Below are 20,245 nucleotides of genomic sequence, written 5' to 3' on the forward strand. Positions count from 1 at the left end.
TCCCCGTCACAGTCAAAGTAGTTTCGTTTTAGTGAGTTTTGGCAAAGAAACACAACAATCTTGTAAATTGTCAGGCTAATTAACTATAAAAATTGACATAGATATGACACGTTAATAATTAAAGTAAAAAATTAGGGCAACATGAGCGAGAAGTCACGGAAAATTTGAACATTTGCAATTTATGTTAAGAAAGATCATTATATTCAGTCTGATTAAAGCAACACAATGTAACTTCTCAAAAAGCCCACTATGGAGCTCCCCCTACAGGCTTGGAGGTAATGTACGGTTACACTGTCGTAAATACAACACCCTTTCACTTTCACTTTCACTTTCACGTTTGTTGACGAACTGGCGAGGAGTCAGAAGGTGCAAGCTATGTCGACCGAGAAGGTAAGAGTAATCAAATGTACCTGGGAGCGTGAGAGGGGTCTATTTGTTTTTGCGGTAGATGTGCAAAAAAGCAAGAAGAAGTACTTCCGCTCAGCTCCCGGGCCGCTACCGGGCCGGTCCAGCAAAGTTACATAGCGCAGTTTTTCCAACTCAGACCCCCGAAGGGCATAGGAGACAGGCCAATCGTAATATTAAAACTCATTCTAGCCGCACAATTTTTTTCAAGCTGTTATTTTAAGGTAGAAATGTTACATAGTATTGCTTTAAGTAGTGAATTAACTTAACCAGTTAGCTTCAAACTTAACCATTTAACCAATCCTAAAATCTGATGAGCATAATATTGTTTTACGTGAAATTAAACAGCCTTTTCTATTCTTTCTTTGTTTGTTTTTCTCATTCTTATTTAGAAATACATAGAAAAGCGCACTTGGGAATTGTATTCCTTCATTTTTCCCTTTAAGCAGATACTGTGTTGCCCCAAAAAAATTGCCTCCGGAAGCACATGAGTTATGGTTATGTAACGGTTCTCTCTAAACTGGATTTTATCATCTTGACATATTTTTGTTCTTGTTTTATTCGGCTGCTAAAGTAAATTAACTTCGAGTGAATGCTGCCATCTAGTGGCTGCAGGAGATAGGACGCGTATCAGGTCGGCCGAGTATCAGCTTGCATTCTGATCTATTAATATCTCGTTGAACTTGTATTTGAGCAGCAAACTTGTGACTGTGCTCACAAAGAAAGGACATTTGATTTGGGAGTCTCTTCGTATATCAAAAGGGACATGAGACAGATCCCAGTTATGAATGTTTATACTTGACCACTGCTTGGATCCCTTTTAACTCGAGGCATTTCCAGTAAAGGGTGAGTAAAAGCGGAGTGTAAGTAGAAGTGCTCAGAGGTAAGAGGCTTAAGGGAATTAAACATGTGGACGTGAGCTGAGAAGAAATGCCATATAATTGTCAACTTTAAATCTGTGTTTGTCTAACAAGCTGACAAAGATTTAACTTCTGTAGGGCTGACTGGAAGGTTTCATGTCGAAGAACACATTTCCGTTCACCTCTACCTCACTGCGCTCTTTGAGAGTGGAGCAGGAGTTTCAAGAGTGGGAGGATGCACGGCGAGCTTTAGCTCAGAGGAGAGCCATGACCAGGGCCCCGCTGCCTCGGGCCCCCAGGCTTCTTCCCAAGCAGCGGCCCCTTCAGGAGGTTCGAGCCCCTCCACCACAGCTCCGCTGCAGAGACACAGCCATCCACAACACTTTCATGTGTGGGGACATGAAAGGAGTGTATGCTGTGCTTAAGGACTCTGCCATGGTCAACGCCCTGATGGAGACGGTGCATGAGGAGATGGTGTGGGCTCCAGAGATGGGTATGACTTCAAAGGCTTTTGTTTTACAATCTGATGCCATTGATACTCTAACGCCTCTCCGTCCCCCTGACAGGTATGTGGACGCTGAGCTCCAAGGTGAAACAAACCTCAGCCCTGCGCCTGGCTGCCAGCCGAGGACACTCGGCATGTGTGGAGGAGCTGCTGTTTCGTGGAGCTGAGGTAAACGACGACCCTGGAGGCAGCACCGCCCTCCATGATGCCTGCACAGGCGGTCATTCTGTGTGCGTCCAGCTGCTGCTGACTCATGGAGCAGATTCTGAACTGTTGGCGGCAGATGGCAGCGCCCCTCTTCACCTCTGTACCTCTGCACAGTCATTCCAGTGAGTGGAAAAGGACATGGAAACAATATTTTAGAGCTTTTACTGCATTTCATACCAACTCCATTTCCTCAAGGGGGGGAATAGAAGCTGTGTTTCATCTTCCTATTAACTCAAATTTAAAATAAATTATTATGAAGAACACTTTAAATTCTATAGAAAAAAAGCCAAAAACAGGTGAAAGAGCTTAAAGCTGCAGTCTGCAACTCTTTTTCAAGTATAATGCCTGGAACTGTCCGGGGATTCTGAAAGTAGTACATTAAATACCCCAATACAAAAAAAAATGAGTTCTCTAGGTCCCCTATATGTCCCGCTAGGTCCCTCCAAAGCCAGCAGGTTTGTTTACAAAATTGCAGACCGGACCGGTAAAAGGTAACCAATCAGGTTACGAGCTGGGCTCTGCTGCCTGTCAATCACCGATTGTGCACGCGCGATACAAGGTAGGCTCGTCCCCACGCTTATTTATCTAGACTATTGAACTTCATTACGGGCTAGTCTACTTACTGTGTCTTCCATGATCGCAAATGACAGGTGAGTTGATGAATGAGGAGTCGTATACGCGCATCTGGCGTGCACGTAGACGTGCACGAGTTCTCATGTGTTTTGATGGGGCGGGACAGGAAGTTGAATAACTTTTTATTTTTCGGTTAAAAAATAAGCATTTCTTGCATTTTGCGACTACGGAGGTCACCGTTTTCAACTTCAAGCGTTCTGATAGATCATGTAAACTCTTACATGTGACAACAACAAATCCTGCAGACTGCAGCTTTAAAGGGATAGTTCGCCTCTTTTGACATGAAGCTGTATGAACATTTTCTTACCCCCTGCTGCGTCGAGTTCCAGCCTCGTTTTGGCGTTGACGAAAGTAGTCCGGCTAGTTGGCTGGGGCTTAAAAAATAAAGCGTTTTGGTTCTCAAAACAATAAGCGTTCTAAAGAGTAATACTTTTGCATCACAAAATCATTCTCCAGGAAAAAGTCAGACCTCACAATCGCTTGGCCCTATTTTTCTCCCTTCGTATCACTGCGTGCTGCCGACACCCGCGCCTGTTACGGTGTTTGCTGCTCAGTCTACACAGCACGCAGTGATATGAAGGGAGAGAAAATAGGGCCAAGCGATTGTGAGGTCTGACTTTTTCTGGATGAACGATTTTGTGATGCAAATGTATTACTCTTTTGAACGCATATTGTTTTGAGAAGCAAAACGCTTTATTTTTTAAACCCCAGCCAACTAGCCGGACTACCTTGGTCAACACCAAAACTAGGCTGGAACTCGGCTCACAGGACACAGCAGGGGGTAAGTCAATGTTCATGTACGATATTGCTAATATGGGATGTCATACAGCTTCATGTCAAAAGAGGCGAACTATCCCTTTAACATTTTAAAAATTATGTCAGACAAGACGTCTTTATATAAACTGGATATTTTCTCTGTCCAGATGTCGATGCTGGTACATGTGATGATCAGAATCTTAATATTTCTTACAAGCTGTGCTGAGCTGCTTTTGGAGGGAGGTGCGGACATCAATGTGAGGTCCAGGGAGTCAAGACTCACACCTCTGCACGTCGCTGCTCGGCGAGGCCTGGAGGAGCACGTGGAGCTCTTCCTCAGCCACGGAGCAGATGTTCTCGCCACAAATCGAGAGGGTGAGACCCCTCTGAATGCGTCGTGCTCCGGAGCAGAGAGGCCATCTGAGGCGGGACGGTACCTCCGTGTGATCCAGATGCTGCTGGATGCGGGCGCTAACCCCCGAACAGCTGGCAGGAAGCAGCACACCCCGCTGCACAACGCCTGTGCAAACTGCTCCTCCAGGATTGTAGATGTCCTCCTGCAGCATGGAGCAAAGCCCGATGTCATCAACTGTGCAGGATACACACCACTGGATTGTTTGTTGCAGGTAGCAGACGGGGAGTCAGGTGAAAAAGTTCAGTCACCATACAGAGAGGTACATTTCAGTTCAGATATTTGGATAAAGTTTGTTCTGCTTGGTCCTTAAGGTGGTGGAGGATTACCCAAACCAACAGCCTGAGGCGATAGCACAGTCACTTCTGAACCATGGAGCAACTCCTGTTCCACCAAAGGTTGGAACAAACTGCCACTCTGGGAGAATACAAACAAAAACAGAGAATTGTTTAGGTTGAATGATGTGTTCCGCGCGGTTCTCCCTACAGATGCTGAAGCAGTGCGTCCTTTCTCCTGCCACCCTGGAGGTGATGCTGAACTCGTACACGTCTGTCCCTCCCTGTGATTGGATGGATTCCCTGTCTGCTGAGATGTTTGAGGTGAGTTCTCTGCAGTGCTGAATCACCTCTCTTCCCCTTGTTTACCCTCCTCGCTGTAGCCTGTCTGTTTCTGCCTCCCTGCCTCAGGACCAGCGGCCGTTCTTCCTCTCGGTGCGTCAGCGGAGCGGTCAGCCGCGCTCTCTGCAGCATCTCTGTCGATGGGCTTTACGTCAGCATCTAGGAGCCCAGTGTCACTCTGCAGTCATTAAACTGGACATTCCCAACTCAGTCAGGGATTATCTGCTGCTGCGTAATGACGGGACGCTCCAGTGAATTTATTTTGCACGTCCATTTGTAACAGTGTGGTGACTCATCTAACGTGTATTTGAGATCTCAACAACCTGTTAAACTAGCATTTGTTTTTGTCAACTTGTATTTCTTTGAACTTATTTAATATTCTCCTGTTGGATTATTCTTTATTTCCTGCTGGTGTTACTGTTTTACCCCTAATTTCAGCAGCATTGTGTTAGCATAAAATTGTCTGCCGTTACCTTCTCCTTTAAATGACATTAACCATACTATTTACAGAAATATCATGCCATGTGTCAGATGTGTTGCTTTATATTTGGTGCATTATGTTTTTGTCATTTCACATTTTCCATACAAAGAAATAAATGTGGTTCAAGTCAAAAAGTTCAAAACATGCCCGTAAAGCTGACCATGAACTCCATATTTCTACTTTGTACTTTTTTTTGATAGTTTTAGAATCCTTCAACTTAATTAACATTAAAGTCCCACTCAAGAAGATGTAAATCCCCTAAAAACTCACATTCTCATGGCCTCACAAAAGCTTGGGTGTGACAAAACACCTCTTTGCTCACTCAGTGAATGGGGATCTATGAAAGTGCTAAAATGGGGGAGGAGTATCGGATGTTGATACAGTTTCCCAGACAGCAGACAGGTGACTGTGAGCATGAGCCAAGTAATAATAAACTGTTAAACCAGGCTACGGTAAGGAGGCAAAAAGTCTGAAAAGTTCAAACAATCTCTTTGATCATGTAGAAAATGTGACCTACACATACCAGAGTAGCCCATGGTGTTCCACAGGGCTCTATACTGGGACCAGTTCTGTTCACTCCATACATACTTTTTTTGGGCAGGAGGAAACATGAAGTACAGCATTATTCCCACGCTGATGACATCCAGCTCTATTTATCTTTAAAACCTTAGTAAACTAATCAGTTAATGAAGCTATATAAAAGCCTGTTTGGCATCCTAAAAGTAAAGTAAAACTACAGTCAGAGAGTCACAGTTGAACCTCATAGTAACTCTGGATGGTATTACTTTGGCTTCCAGTATACTGTTAGGAACTTTAGAGTCACTTTTGACAAGGATTTATCTTTTAGTTCCATGAACTCCAGAGCAGCTTTAAGGCCATTTTAGCTGGCTTTACAAATCATTCCCTGAAAATCATTCTGCTGATCCATCACATATCTACTCTTTTAATCTCTCCACAATGGCTTCCTGTAAATCCTCCTTATCACGTAGAAAGCAACTAATAACATAGTTCCTTGTTTATCTTGACAGTCTCATTGTTGCAGTTTCACCTCACAAGAGCTATTTGCTCTCAGAATGAAGGCGTGGTCGTGTGTCGCAGAGTTTCCAGGACCACGGTACGAGGCAGAGCTTTTAGTTTTCAGGCTCTTTTTCCTGTTAAACCAGCTCCTGTTGCAAATTGACCCATATCAGTTCATCATGTCCTTCGCACTTTAGACCACTCGGTCCTACCTCACCTACACTATTAGCAAATTTACTGATTATACCACTGTGAACTGAGGTGCTCAAACCATCAGTTTAGAAAACCAGATGTAACTGAACACTAAAAAACTCAAGAACTAACTTTTGCCTTCCGGATTGACTGAAAAAACTTTGCTGCCCTTAATGATGACCGCGTTGCAAGATACACTTCCTTCAAGTTCCTTGGCATCCTCCTCTCTGCAGACCTCACTTGGACAGAAAACACCACAGCCGTCCTGGAAAATCTATATAAAAGAGAAGCTACAGCGGGTCTTCTAACACTCTTCCTTAGAGAGCATATTGATGCAGTGCATGTGTGTGTGCTCAGCAGCAGACAGGAGAGCCTGTGGCGGATTATAGAAACAACTCAAAAACCATCATTCTGCCCTCCCGAGATGCCATCTCAAGCTCTTGCTGCCTCAGCAGGGCCAAAAACATCCTCAAAGACCCCCCACATCCAGTAAACAAGCTATTTGACCTGCTGCCCTCTGCAAGCTGTTACAGTTGAATCAGATCACAAGCTACCAGACTCACAAACATTTTTCTCCCCTGGGATACATGCGCTTTAAGCTCAGACAGCTCAGACTGTAACCTTTACTGACAACATTCACTGTGAAATTCTCCAGCCCCCTGCAATAACTGGTGGGCATTGTCCACAGAATTTTTTGTGCATTATCACAGGGCTGTGACTTCTTCTTCAACAGCTCAACAAGTCTGTGACCTGAGAACATATCTATATTATTTAATAGTGTGTGCTTTGATATCTTTTAAGTGGCCCTGCACCGAATGGGACGAGCACCAAAACTTCTTTGTACCCTGTGCAATGACAATGAAGGCTATGCTGTTATATTTAGAGTTGTAAATAATGTCTTTCCCTCACACTTTTTTTTAATAGTTTTTCTTTGTTCTGTAAAACACTGTGTAGCACTTGTACTGGAACTAACTGATGGAAAGGGTTGCCAAAGAAAGGCACGGGCTAAACAGATGGTCTTACGTCCTTTCTTTTTGGATTGTTGCTTCTGTCGTGTTTTATTTGACATTTTTTTACTGGATGTTCGTTGATATTACTCCGCCACCGCTAAGAAAATAGTGCGAGCATGAACGAGCTGCCAAATAAAACACGACAGAAGCAAATTTTCGCAACGAAATTTGATATGGATTACCAGTGCACACCAGTAACCACTCTGGTGAGTTGATTATTTTGAAAACGGACGTTTATGGTGCTTTTACGGACCTTTTTGGACATGCACATGACTTGCCATTCTGAAGCAGGTTGAGAAAAATCTAAATTAGGCAAATACCGGAGACAGCAGTAAACATCAAAAAAGCGGTGAGGGGGGGTTCTAAAACATTGCAGACGACTCAGAAAAGAGGCTTAATGTTGAAAATACCACAGTTCCCCTTTAACAAAATCCGACACCGAATATCTGTAAATGTGCCTCTGAACAGATGAAAGTAACACGTCCATCATGTTAAGAAGTAAATCTGTAAGTTAAGAAGACTAACAGGCGTGTCCTGTTTCCACAACAACTGGCCCCACCCCTCACCAATTACGTCACGCCGCTGCACTGTGTTTATTATGTGGTTTTTGAGCAGCTGCTAACTAGCATTAAGCCTCCTCTTTAAGTATGCGTTAATTTTACCGCTGACAGGTAAGACCCAAACAAATGCGTCACGTTTAAGACTTTCAGATGTTCACTCGACGCCTCTTTTCAATGTGAAAACTGTTGCCACAAAACAAACGGAGCAATGCGGGTCGTAAACAGCCGAAGGTCGTTTTTCAGCTAGCTCGGTAAGCTAGCTCGAAAGCTAAGTTAGCTCGACAGTAGAAGCATTACAAGATGCAAGATGACAGGTTGGGAGAACAACAGGGTGGCTTTTATAACGACTGACGTGTGGTTAAGACTGACTATCGGGTGTAACAAAAGTGACACGAGTGGACACTGTTGACAGTAGCTGAAACAGCTGTTGACCAGCACCGATAGCTGCGGATCACCCTGGAGGGTAACTTTTAGCCTCAATGTGACTTTTCTAAATGGATTAACTTAATTTCCGCCGCCTATGCTAGTATCCAACACTGTGCTACTCCCGAGCTTTGAACTAATGCCGTCATAGCGTGTTTGTACTTGCAGGGGGAAAAGAAACGTTCCTCATTTTTCTAAGCTTTAAATAACGTCTTGGGCAAAGCAGGACTTTCCGGATGTGCTGGAATTTGTTTTTCATGTGTCTGATTAACATGGAAATGCAGTCAGTTGAATATAAGAATTACCTTGACGCAAACAGTTTGTCATTAAAAATGTAAAAACAGAGGGCAATAGTGCTTAATGGTGATTAAAATGTTACATTTTTGCCAGTGAAGCAGTTGTGTAAGTCCTCTGGAGTTAAATTCATGACTTTGTGTTATAAAGAAGAGCCTCACCTGACTCTGATGCTCTTCTCGAATCTTCATGCACTTGTTCTTGTCTCCTGCAGGTTTGGTGGACAGAGATGGCAGTGTGTGCACTGACCATGCTGGATGGAATGGAGGAAGAGGCGATGGCAGCAGGGGGCTTGTTGCTCCTCGTCCTGGCGCTGGTCGTGGCTTGGCTGTCGACCCACGTGGCCGATAGGGGAGACCACATACTGGGTACCATCCTAACTGTGGGTGCTCACGCCTCCCTGATAGGACTGGGAAGCCACGACAGCTACAGCGGAGGACCTGCTGGTGCCGATGCCCCCGAGCAGCAGACGCCTTCGCCTTCACAGGAGAACAAGCCGGATGACAGCGAGCTGGCGACTGAGAGGGGAGATGGTGAGGGGACAGGAGAGGAGGCTGAGGGGGTTTGGACAGATCTGCTGCTGGACATACAGAGCAAACAACCTCAGACTGGAAGGCTGCACAATTCTGATCGAGAGGATGATGAAGCTGATGAGGAGAATGATGATGATGATGACGACGACGTGGAGGAGGAGGAGGAGTTAAAGGCGGTAGAAGAAAAGCCTCTAATGCCTAAACCAGATTTGACCACTAGCACTACCACGTCCATCAGTGTCCGTCTGAAGTTTTTGAATGACACAGAGGAGGTGGCTGTTGTAGAACCACAAGACACAGTGGGAATACTGAAAAGGTTGGTAAAATGACCCCAAATATTCTTCGAGAAAAAGGTTTCAAATCTGGGGAGAGGATTCGGTAATGTGTCGATCATTACGGCCATAATCTTAACTCCGACTGTAGTCGGTGTGCCTGTTGTGTAAAACGCAAACTGGACCAAAGTTAAACTAAGTGTGCCGGCAGCGGTAAAGCTCTCTGAACAAGTTTGACCTCATTAATCAAAGAAATGTGGGGAGTCTCCCTTTTTTGTTGTTGATCACATTGACAACAGGACCCCGGGTAGATTGCTTTGCTTCTGTCTAAATTAAACAACATGCCATGTGTTACTTTGTGAGACCTACATGCACTTGAAGGCAGATTTTAAAGTGAACAAGATGAGCGGTGTCTGTAAATTGCAGCAACTCTGGAGATATTGCACAGCTGCAAGACAGATTTGGTTCTTTAACTCCTGGGTAGAATTCAAATTAGCCTATTTCCCAAAATGTCTTAACTTCTCTTTCATCTCCTTTTTCTGCTTTTGCAGCAAATGTTTCTCAGGTCGTGAGAATCAAATTAAATTAATCTACCAAGGCCAGTTGCTGCAGGATCCGAAGAGGACTCTGTTTTCCCTGAACATCACTGACAACAGCGTGATCCACTGCCACATCTCCCCGGCCCCGCAGGAAGCCAATCCAGAGGAGGGGGCAGGAGCAGAAACCAGGCCCGGAGGATTCAGGGCCGGAGGGGTGGCCATTAACACCAGCAGCTTGGTGGTGCCCGTGTTTGTGGTAATACTGGCTGTGGTGTGGTACTTCCGCATCAACTACAGGCAGTTCTTCACTGCCCCTGCGACCATCTCCCTGGTGGGAGTCACTGTGTTCTTTAGCTTTCTGATATTTGGGATGCACAGCCGCTGAGAAGGCGGAGATGGGGCTCAAAGTTGATGCAGTTGATACAGCAGTGGGCGGGTTGGTGGACTGACCCAGAAGCGCCTCGGGGCCAATGCTGCAGCTGATCGGAGTGCGTTTGTGCATGTACCAAAAACAAAACAAAAAAGATTGTACAGCTTAAATGCAGTAAATAATCTCCTGAGGGAATTTAACTGAGGCATTAAGCGTCTATTCAAACATGACTAAGTGGTTAACACTCCGACTTTACCATCTCTCCTCTTTTGTTAAAAATTCATGAGGTTTTCTTGTGCTTTATTCTCTTGTTTTATAGCACCGTTTCTTTCTTTTACGGGGGAGGGAGGGAGGGAGGGGGGGGGGTAATATATAGATTTAATTATCTGAACTTATTTGGAAACAGTTGCTGTTGTGCTGCCTGTGCAAGTTTGACTCAAACATTTTATATTTAAATGAGTCAAACTCCATAAGCATATAGAAAATGTGCAACTGCCTCACGGCAAAGCTTGCTTTGTAGAAACCGGCTCATTTAAAAGAAAAGAAAAAAAAAATCTTAGACACAACTTGTCCTTTTTGAGAAGACTGTAAATATACTGTGTATTTTCTGTAAATATAAACAATGCATCAGGCGAAGCTGCATTTGGCACTTAAGAGTTGGAGCGAGGGCATTTCCTCCTGATGATGCTGGACTGGTCTGGTTTCAGTTTTGTTTAATTAAAGCATTTCCAACCAAAGCGGTTTCACTGGCTGTTTGTGGTCTGACGCAGTCTCTGGATATAGTATATGTTTATTTACATACAAACATCAGTATGCATGGCAGTGAAGAAAAATAACATATGGGTCACATTACGTTCAGATACAAGTGATTCACACATGCACTCGTTTTTTGTGCTCGGTCAAATTATCACAAACACAATACTGCGTCCTGTTATTGCACTTGCACTGCACACAAATACGCAAAAAAGCCACGAGGGAACTTCAGCGGTCAGCTTCATTCACACGAGGTGGCGGGAGCCTCCAATTGTACACATCAAGTCGTTCGAATAACAGTTTGTTTATCAATAGTGCATATTGCAGGATTTTACTGGACAGCATTCACAAGGGCACAGACGATTTTGCAGCAGAATCTGCAAACTTGTGAAAAAATGTTTCACTCTGAAAATTTAAGTCCGATTATGACAGAATACACCCGGTGGCTCTGGTCACGGGCCATTTTGAGAACAGTCATTAGCACTTCTTGGTCCAACTACATCAAGACACTCCTGACACACATTTGTGATCATCGTCCTCCAAATATGGCCAAATGTACTTCATCTCCAACACCTATGGCACAAATTACTCACTGTTGGGGTTTTTTTTGGTGGTGGGACAAATTTAACGGGAAGATGTTCAATTAAAGGAACAAAAAAACTTCCCTTTCGCAAAGTAAACGAAATGGTCAAACAAACTTGTTCATATGAAGTTTCAAAGAGAAAAGAAACAAACTCACCTGAAATAAAACTTAAGTGCTGCATCTGTAAAGAATTTGATTCTGAGACAAAAATAAAGACAGAGAAAAGCTTCTCTGCAAGAAGTTCATGGAGTCGACTTTCAAAAAGAGTTAATACGCAAATGAGATTAGACATTATTGGTTAGAGGCTCACAAGATGCAGACCCATCATTCCCCATAAGCGCGCAACATTGAACCGACGCCAGCCCGAGGTTCAACGCTCGCAGCAGCAGAACTCCCCGACAGAAAACTCGGCTGCATCACCCTCTTTACACCAGGTTCCTAACTGCTTGTATTTTGGTAGGTCCCGATACAACACTATCCCCACTTTATAAACGGAAAGATAACGTTAGAGGAACCAAAACTTCAGATTTAGGTCAGAAAACCTTTCAGAGTCAACAGACAACAAAGAAATGTCTCAGGAAGTTTTCCGATCATAAAAAAAAACACCTTCCTGGAGCGTTCTATGCACTAGGATCTGTTAGCTGGGTCATACTCGGGACGTCACGGATGTACTTTTATGCATGATACCATTTATAAGCAGAGAGTGACTTGGAAAAAAAAAAAAAATAAAATGTTAAAATAACGTCGGATTCATGATTCAGTTTACTAAGCGTTCTGTCGATGTGCCCCGAAAGCCTTCCGGCTGATAAAATACCCAAATCTCCACTTTCACACAAATAATATACACTTCACTATAAAGGCAGTGACAAACTTAAATATCTTATTGATGTAAACAAAGTTAAATATCTAAAATGGCACATGTATTTCCACTCAAATGGCATTCTGTGATGCATAGCTATGTGAAAATAAAGATGATACACACGTCCACCACACACACACTCACACTCACACACAAAGTGACGGTCACACTGAATGCAAGTCGGCATCCAGAAACACACACATGCAAATACACACATATACAAAACTGTGCAATACGATGCTAGAATTAAAAAGCCACTGATGACTACTCCAGTAGGTTTGTCGAGTGTTGAACTGAAAGCAGCCACGGTTTCCCTCCCTCCTCAGCGGGAGCAAACGGGGATCAAAAAGCCACCGACGGCTGCGTGGAGGCTTCAGGAAGATGAATCGGGATATTTAAGGGCCTTTTGTTGCGTCACACGTGGGTTCATGAAAAGATTAAATACAAATCAGAACTTTTCATACCGAATATCACAAAAAGAAGGAAATCTGATGTTTAGGGCCGTCATGGCGGCGTTCACCTCGTGATGAGCGCGACAACTTCTTTACAAAGCACTGTGAAGAAGACATTTTGAGGACAGAAGACCCTGTTGTCCAACGTTATTTCTACTGAATCCTAATTTAAGAGAACGATCGGTTCTTGACGATCAGTTTAAAAGAAATTGATGTTTTACGTGGAAACGTGCCGTTAAGTACCTACAGATAGTGTGACAAGGCAGGAGAAGGAATGTTACTGGTCAAATCCAAATGATTTAAGGACTGTTAAGTGCAGTTTCATCCCATTCTGCTCGGCTCTGAGAGGAGGGACTTAACCACGGAGGAAAGAGCTGTTCTGACAAACAGGCCCATGCTAGTTTAAGTCATCATAGATACTTGGAATCGACGGTGCTGAGAGTTTGGGCTTCTTTTTTTTGGTCGATAAACTGATATTACTCTGAGAGCTGCTGCTGCTGCTGCCGCCTCCAGTCAGACTTCCACTTCCCCCTCCGCTGTTCAAACCCAGAGGGGGCCGTTTCTTCTTCTTGGGCCTCCGAGAATCTGAATGGTTGGTGCCTGCAGGAGTGACAGAAAAGCATTTATTAACAGTCATTAACACTTTGATAAAAAAAAGATGTTACAGTACAGCTCGCTGAATGATCCATCCTTACTGGCTTTAGAGGAGGCGGAGTCAGTGGGGGAAATGTCAGGGGAGTCTTCCCACTGCAGGCGGCTCCTTAAGGTCTGCCCATCTGGAATGTCGAAGCTGTCGCTCTCCACAACGGGATCGGCATCGGGCAGCGACGGCCTGTTACATGAAACCCAGACACAGGAACAAAGTTGAGATTTGGTGGACATTTTGGAGAGAAAAGACATTCTATAGTGTGGCTTGTTTTTGTACACAAGATTGTTTAACTACCAACAATGATATTTGAATCGTTTAAGAACCTACGGGGTGTATTAATACACAACAAAGGTGGTATTTTAAGGCCTCTGAAAATAATTGTTAGTGGAATGTAGCTGATGCCAGTTACTCCCACAGATCTGTGTCTCACGCAGATTTCAGGAGAAACACTGAAAACCCTCTTTGTGCCCTTACGCCACACGATTAAAAAAAATGACAGATAGAAAATGTGGTTGTTCCCGTGATGCAGCACACTTTTCATTTATTTGAATCTCTGGCTGGCCGATCAATGAGTAGAGACGGCGTTCTGCAAATGCATGGGAGCTCCTGGCTGCTGCACACAGCACCTCTGGATGCCAATCTAAAATCAATTCGTCAGAGATAGAATTTTCTCTGCATCAACAGACATGCATCCCCATCCAGTGAGTAACCAAAAGAGTATTCATACCATTCATAACCCTGAACGGAGCTCCGGTGGTGCATCAGCCCTCGATCAATGGCTCTTGAGATGCTTTTATGACTCACAAACCCATTAAGTTGTGACTACAACTGGGCTTATTCTACAAAGGAAAAAGGAGACTAGCTAAAAATTCAACAAAGTGGAAGCCAAGGAAGAGGAAAGGGTCCGTTTGATTGCCAACACCTTACACAGCGAAGCCAGACCAGGAGAGATGAACATCCATGAAGGTATCAACTGTGTGACCACAGTTAATATCGGTGTGTAGGACAATCAAACTACAATCAAACGCAGTGACAGCAGCATCATACTGCGGGGATGTTTTTCTGTGAAAAAAAAACATCAAAAGCATACAGCCCAATGAAATAAAACAAAAAAGTAATACCCTGATTAACCATCGATTTTAAGCTAAATGGGACCACGATGTGAGTAATTACTTTAATGCTTTAACAAAACAGTCCTGAAACGAGTGATTTTTAACCATAAACTCTCCATAAAACCAGACCTCTATTTGCAACCACAGTAGAACCAATAATTAGACACGGTTAAGGCACTTCCACAATGGCTTCACTCATCGGACCAAAGACGACAACGCATCTCTCGTGTTGTATCCGGAAGCCTCGCACCACGAGGGTCACGGCACCGATTCAAACAAGATTTATTTAGGTACACTTTTGAGTGAGGAAGGGGACAGGGCAGACTCACGCGGACGGCCCCAGGAGGAACACCCTGACGGCCCTCCTCTGTTCGTCCGTGTGCTGGGGACACCGCTGAGACCTGGAGGGACACAACGTGGCATTACACATCCCTGACTGACGGGCCCGCCCACACCCACCAAACAGCTTCACACATCACTCAGGGGGCTTTTCTTTATGCTAACATGCCTCCTGCTCCTGAGAGCAAAAGGAGGTTAGCACAAATGAGAAGCAGCCTCTGTCTGCAGGAGGACGTGGGACGGACACGGAGTGAATTTGGTCGTTGATGGAGTCTACCGTGGTTTCATTTTAGTAATTATGGGTGCTTCTTTTTGGCTTTTATTTTGGAGAGGAAAAACAAATCAATTACTGAGCCAGAAGAGGTTTACGGGGCGTTGCCACTTGTGTACCCGAGTTAGTCCCAGCAAAGAGGATTAATTCTTAAATGTGGAAACTCATTGCATCTCCAGATTTCACTTCTTTTAGTCGGGAAGTTTAATGACCATTTTGTTTTTATGTCAGTGTTTATGTATGCTTACACAGTAATTACCTTGTACACATCTTCTTCGTGTGCTCAGAGATCACCCCACATTGCTGTGGAAACAAATATTACGGAAATGATCAATCTTTGTAAACAAAGCCGAACAACGTTCCAAAAGACGTTCCTGAGAGTTTCTCACCGTCGTTAACAGGGATCGGACCTCATCGGGGCCTAAACTTTCATAACTGATGCCAGTGTTGTAGTTGTACTGAAACCAAAGACAAAAGCAGCCGTTGTTAATTCTGCAAAGACCATATAAAGTTTTCATCATCTTATAGACAACATGAACAAGGAGGATAAGTCACCTTGTAAGGCTCCGAATTGATGTTACTCCCAAGGTCACCTGGAAAAGGAAACAAAAAAGAAATGTACATGCTTTACAAACTTTCTTTGAATAAAGTTGTGTAAACTGTAAATAAAAATAAAAAAAATAAATCACCCAAAGCCTGTTTACAGCAATACGTTATCATCCAACAGGCTACGGTGTTTATTGTTCAGATTTACCTTTCATTAAATAAAGTTAGTGACAAGAATTTGTTATAAAAGATGCATCAACCTAAGCCGGCGTTGCCCGTGACAACAGGGGGAAACGCCCAACTGCCAGGCTGAAGTCAACATCCTCGCGGCCTGCTGGCACCCCATTCTGCTTCCACGCATCTCAGGCCTCACAGTATGTTACTTCATAGATTTTGTATTTCTTGTGTAAAGAAAACGCTTTATGGGTCAGCTCTCTGAGCTCCGCAGAGGGCTGATGGAGATCCATTGATTTGGATCAGGTGTGCTGGGGCAGGGAAACATGGCCGAGGGCCTTGAGGACCTGATGTGACGCCAGTTAACCAAATAAGAGCGACATGTTCCCGCAAGTTGTTGTTTTTTTTTTTTTGTTAAATTAGAGAACGTTTCCACTTTTCATTTGGTCCAACCTTTAGAGATGTTGCAGGTATAAAATTTGTTTTTCATTCAACTATAAAATGTCTGTGTTTCAGTGTTTGTTGGGTTGTCTTGGCAACCTTTTCCATCACCGCATGCTTTAAATGATTAGAAAAACATTCGGTTTTATTTCCATTTCACTGGGTCCCAGTATTTTTGGTATCGGGGCTTTTAAACTCCCACATCACAACATAATTAATTAATTTTTCAGGTCGTAACCAAAAGCTTAAAACCATTTAAAGCTATAGATAAGAAATCTAACAGCTGCACAGCACATCAACTGTCACGATGCTTATCTTGCTGAGGTTGGCATTACATACAAGCAGGTGTTTCTCACTGAGAAAACTGTGTGCACAGAATATCCTGAACATCCTGCACCAAGAAAGAGGGTTTCTAGACTGCTTAAGCCTACATCTAACAAAGGCTTAGTCATTTACCCACTTCCTGCCCCTGTGGACCCCATCATCTTCTTACCATTTTTGTGTTTTAGAGATTTTGATCTTCTCGGGGAATTTTGATTCTGCAAAAGGAAAAAAAAAAACAAACATCCATATCAAAATAACCTCATTACAAACAAAAAAAACAAAACAAACAAACTTACTGAAAAAAAGCTAAACTACCTTGTCTGACTTTCTCTTCTTGGCTGCGGAAGAGCACATCAGAAGTTTAGTATGTGAAAGCAACCCGCACATCTCTGTGGAGCAGAGATTCCACTCAATGACTCACATTTCTTTTCTGCTCCGTACGACCAGTCATTGTCATTCAGGTCATCATTGTCTTCCTGATCGCTCTCCGACTTGCTCATGTTGTTATTGCTGGCTAGCCTATTAAGAGCGGAAAACACGATTTAGATTTTCAGAGAAAACTTTCAACAGCAGAGAAATAGGTCCTCGGTCACCGTTACTGACCGACCTGCGGCTGGCGATGCGACTGCTGTTGCGCCCCATGCCGAGACATTTCTCCAGGTGAGGAGCAAAGCGAGAAGCCGCGATTAGCCTCTTACAGTTGGGACACTCGCACTCTTTGTTCTTCCACTGATTGTAAACCTGCCCGAATATGTCCACGCCTGGTTGATCCACAATTTCTGGATGAGTGAAAAAATAAATTAAAAGCCATATAGAGTAAGCAAGCAGGCTAAAAGACAAAAAAGATCAGAAAAAAACTGTAAGGAAATGGCACCAACCAAACTCTTTCATGCTCTCTTGGTCCGTTTCATCCAAGAAGAAATAGCCCTGTTTCACAGCACGATGCACCTCGAAACACAGGCCCAAACAGGCATCTTCCACCAGCTCAGAGTAGATGTCATGCACCAAGGCCTGCAAAAGCAAAGATATAATGTAGCACCACCTGCAAACTGTGATCAACTGTGAACAAAGAGCTACAGAAAGCAGTGGTTCACCTCCAGCTTGGTGTTGTCTGGGCCTGAGAGGGGCATATCCTCCATTTTCATTTGAAAACCTGTGCAGGATATCTTGATAGCGAGATAATGAGATGCTTTCCTGTGGATTAAAAGCATAAAATTATAATCACAGGATGGTAGCAGTGGTCCACCAGGAGGCAGATTTAAGACAAAATGGGCTAATGAGCCATCAAAGATACAGTTTATGAGTCAATCTGACTTCAAAATACCTACTTTTACAATAGTTATTAATTCTTGTTGCAGACCTATCTTCATTCTGTTGAAGAGAAGAAAATATTCAATCTGAAAGTTGGGAGTCTGCCTGGTATCAAATCGGATCAAACAATATATTTAAATCATTGTTCAACCTCAGAACTCTGACTCCAACTCTGAAAATACCACTTAAAGCATTATACCCTCATCAAAATGCTGGATACGTGTATCCCGCAGCAGACTAAGATTGAGGATTACTATCAATGCATTTCAACTGCATCCAAAGAGGCGTCCATTGTTACAGGAGATAAACTGCAATGGGATATGTCTTCATCAGCTCCAACAACACTGATGGATAGCTACGTTTTAATCATTAAAAGGCCATTTAAAGAACCCCACAACGTCGAGCGAACCAAACAGGTAAACATTTATCCAGAATATAAACGGGGGTAATGACAGTTTAGCTAAATTAATGACAGGTAATGACAGGTTAGCGAAATTAACAGGATACGTCAACTAATGTCGCCTTATGTGGTTTGTGTTAACTAGTCTTGTTAGTCTGCTACATTGCTATGACACATAAGCGTTTATGGAACTGAAATAATTAGATAAAAACCGCTGCAACGTTGACTGTATTTAAATTTCAACACCGTTTCCTCTTACCCAGTCATACCGAAAAGTCAGCCTGTACAAGGCAGTTTCTCTGAGGGAAGCAACATGACCGGATCAGTCCGCACACAACACGTTCACGAGAAGCCTGCTGCTAAGCTGCACTCATCGTATATATCACAGATGGACTCTTTCCTGGTTTAAGGTAATTGTTATCGCAGGTGTCGGTTAGCTAAACTGACGTTAAGAACCCGCTTGACACCGAGGAGGCCAACTGAGCAAACCGAGACCAACAGAAAAGTACAAACCAACTGACTTCCGGTTTCAACCTTCGAAATAAAAGCCGTACTTCCGAGGATAATGCACCACAAGTAAGAAATATTGGAAGCACAAAAGGGAAAGACATTTATACTGCTTATTAAAACGTGAACATGATCTATTTCTTTTTTTTTAATTTAAATAAAGTAGTTATTATGTAATCTTACATAATCTCCATTTGTTTTATTCATGCCCTTAAGGGGTTAAGACATAATAAATCACAAAGATTTATTGAATAGGTAGTATGGAATAAATGTCCCTGAATATCTGGTGGGAATCCTGTATTTGGCTTGAACAACAATGAGAACTAGAAAGAGCTGTTCCTGCGAAACAGCTGTGAGAATGCATGAGCTGAATTACCTTAATAAAGAAAAATCTTAAAAAGCTAAAAGATTTGAACATTTTAAAATTTGAATGGTGTGAAGGATCTGAAATGATCTGAAGGATTTGAAAGGATTTGAAGAATTTGAAGGATTTGAAGGGATTTGAAAGATTTGAGGGATTTGAAAGGATTTGAAAGGATTTGAAAAATTTGAAAGGATTTGATGATAAACTTAAGCTAGAAACAATTGAAATGGCTGAAAGTATGCTTAAATAGTTATATAAAAAAAAAAAAAAAAAAATGTGGTCTTACATGATGGGGATTGAACCCGGGCCACCTGCACGAAAGGCTGGTAGTGTTACCATTAAGCCATCTCGTTGTGTTACACCTGAAGTGCATTTGACCTACTTAAAGACTACACAGAGAGACACAGAGCTAGCTGCTGCAGCCGCGGGACAAATCTGACTGTCTTCAAACACGTTTTGTGAGAAAAGTTGAATAGCTAGAAAGATAATTTTAACACCGTTAGAAGCAGAAGGCTTAGAGGAACTTAGCAAAGTAGTTTTACATCTGTGGAGTGAACTATATTTAAATCGAAGCAGGTTGAACACACACAACATATATGGAGAGATGAGACGGCCGCCCGCCGATCGCGGGAGAGAAATGACACCGAACACTGACTTCAAATACATCTTGTGAGAAAAGTTGAGCAGCTAGAAAAATAATTTTAACACCATTAGAAGCAGAAGGCTTAGAGGAACTTAGCAAAGTAATTTTACATCTGTGGAGTCAACTATATTTAAATCGAAGCAGTTTGAAACACTTGAAGCTGATTCAAAAATGGCAGATTTCCTCAAAATTTGACAAGTTATTCAAGCTTAAAGGCTCATAGTTCAAAATCTGTCCATGTGAGCTCTTTAAGAGTTACATTGGCTGAAAGAGGACAAGTTTTCCTACATTTTAAGGTATAATTTGTTTCTCTCAGTTAAACTGTATGAAAGTTACAGTAATTTGTTTGAAAAGTTGAAACTTATCAGCACTGCTGAATGTCTCACTCTAAAATCCAAGAAGGAACTTCATTTTCATATTTTTTAAACTGT

At 43.0% G+C, this 20,245-nt stretch overlaps 3 protein-coding genes across 5 annotated transcripts; 2 read left to right on the top strand and 1 right to left on the bottom strand.

The window, feature by feature from the left end:
* Positions 1-1,057: 1,057 nt before the first annotated feature.
* Positions 1,058-5,031, top strand: asb16 (ankyrin repeat and SOCS box containing 16). Its single transcript, XM_075453875.1, has 7 exons — positions 1,058-1,251; positions 1,404-1,758; positions 1,832-2,099; positions 3,584-3,992; positions 4,093-4,176; positions 4,267-4,377; positions 4,465-5,031. Exons 2-7 carry the CDS (start codon positions 1,422-1,424, stop codon positions 4,648-4,650), a joined length of 1,395 nt encoding a protein of 464 aa, XP_075309990.1. The 5' UTR covers positions 1,058-1,251; positions 1,404-1,421; the 3' UTR covers positions 4,651-5,031.
* Positions 5,032-7,664: 2,633 nt separating this feature from the next.
* Positions 7,665-10,424, top strand: tmub2 (transmembrane and ubiquitin-like domain containing 2). Its single transcript, XM_075454716.1, has 3 exons — positions 7,665-7,766; positions 8,587-9,221; positions 9,729-10,424. Exons 2-3 carry the CDS (start codon positions 8,602-8,604, stop codon positions 10,099-10,101), a joined length of 993 nt encoding a protein of 330 aa, XP_075310831.1. The 5' UTR covers positions 7,665-7,766; positions 8,587-8,601; the 3' UTR covers positions 10,102-10,424.
* Positions 10,425-10,858: 434 nt separating this feature from the next.
* On the bottom strand, positions 10,859-18,800 carry atxn7l3a (ataxin 7 like 3a). 3 transcript variants are annotated; one of them, XM_075454714.1, is made up of 14 exons: positions 18,560-18,800; positions 17,918-17,960; positions 17,684-17,783; positions 17,468-17,600; positions 17,197-17,368; positions 17,011-17,108; positions 16,905-16,927; positions 16,759-16,804; positions 15,660-15,697; positions 15,494-15,562; positions 15,364-15,407; positions 14,824-14,895; positions 13,429-13,565; positions 10,859-13,333 (listed from the first exon to the last, which is right to left on the bottom strand). In XM_075454714.1, the coding sequence occupies exons 3-14, from the start codon at positions 17,732-17,734 to the stop codon at positions 13,131-13,133; spliced, it is 1,086 nt and encodes a 361-aa protein (XP_075310829.1). In that variant the 5' UTR covers positions 17,735-17,783; positions 17,918-17,960; positions 18,560-18,800; the 3' UTR covers positions 10,859-13,130. The 3 variants fall into 3 exon arrangements, with proteins under 3 accessions (XP_075310829.1, XP_075310828.1, XP_075310830.1); XM_075454713.1 differs by lacking the exon at positions 17,918-17,960; XM_075454715.1 differs by lacking the exons at positions 14,824-14,895; positions 17,918-17,960.
* Positions 18,801-20,245: the final 1,445 nt, after the last annotated feature.

This window comes from Odontesthes bonariensis, chromosome 21, assembly GCF_027942865.1.
Source record: "Odontesthes bonariensis isolate fOdoBon6 chromosome 21, fOdoBon6.hap1, whole genome shotgun sequence".
Taxonomy (NCBI): Eukaryota; Metazoa; Chordata; class Actinopteri; order Atheriniformes; family Atherinopsidae; genus Odontesthes; species Odontesthes bonariensis.

Bases quoted from the DNA above. Each gene is read 5' to 3' on its own strand.
- atxn7l3a (XM_075454713.1), bottom strand. The intron at 17,601-17,683 runs GTGAACCACTGC...TTGCTTTTGCAG, and splicing joins CAGACAACACCAAGCTGGAG to GCCTTGGTGCATGACATCTA. The intron at 14,896-15,363 runs GTAATTACTGTG...GTGTCCCTCCAG, and splicing joins ACGAAGAAGATGTGTACAAG to GTCTCAGCGGTGTCCCCAGC.
- tmub2 (XM_075454716.1), top strand. From the start codon at position 8,602: ATGGCAGTGTGTGCACTGACCATGCTGGATGGAATGGAGGAAGAGGCG. The intron at 9,222-9,728 runs GTTGGTAAAATG...CTGCTTTTGCAG, and splicing joins ACAGTGGGAATACTGAAAAG to CAAATGTTTCTCAGGTCGTG.
- asb16 (XM_075453875.1), top strand. From the start codon at position 1,422: ATGTCGAAGAACACATTTCCGTTCACCTCTACCTCACTGCGCTCTTTG. The intron at 1,759-1,831 runs GTATGACTTCAA...TCCCCCTGACAG, and splicing joins GGTGTGGGCTCCAGAGATGG to GTATGTGGACGCTGAGCTCC. The intron at 3,993-4,092 runs GTAGCAGACGGG...TTGGTCCTTAAG, and splicing joins CACTGGATTGTTTGTTGCAG to GTGGTGGAGGATTACCCAAA.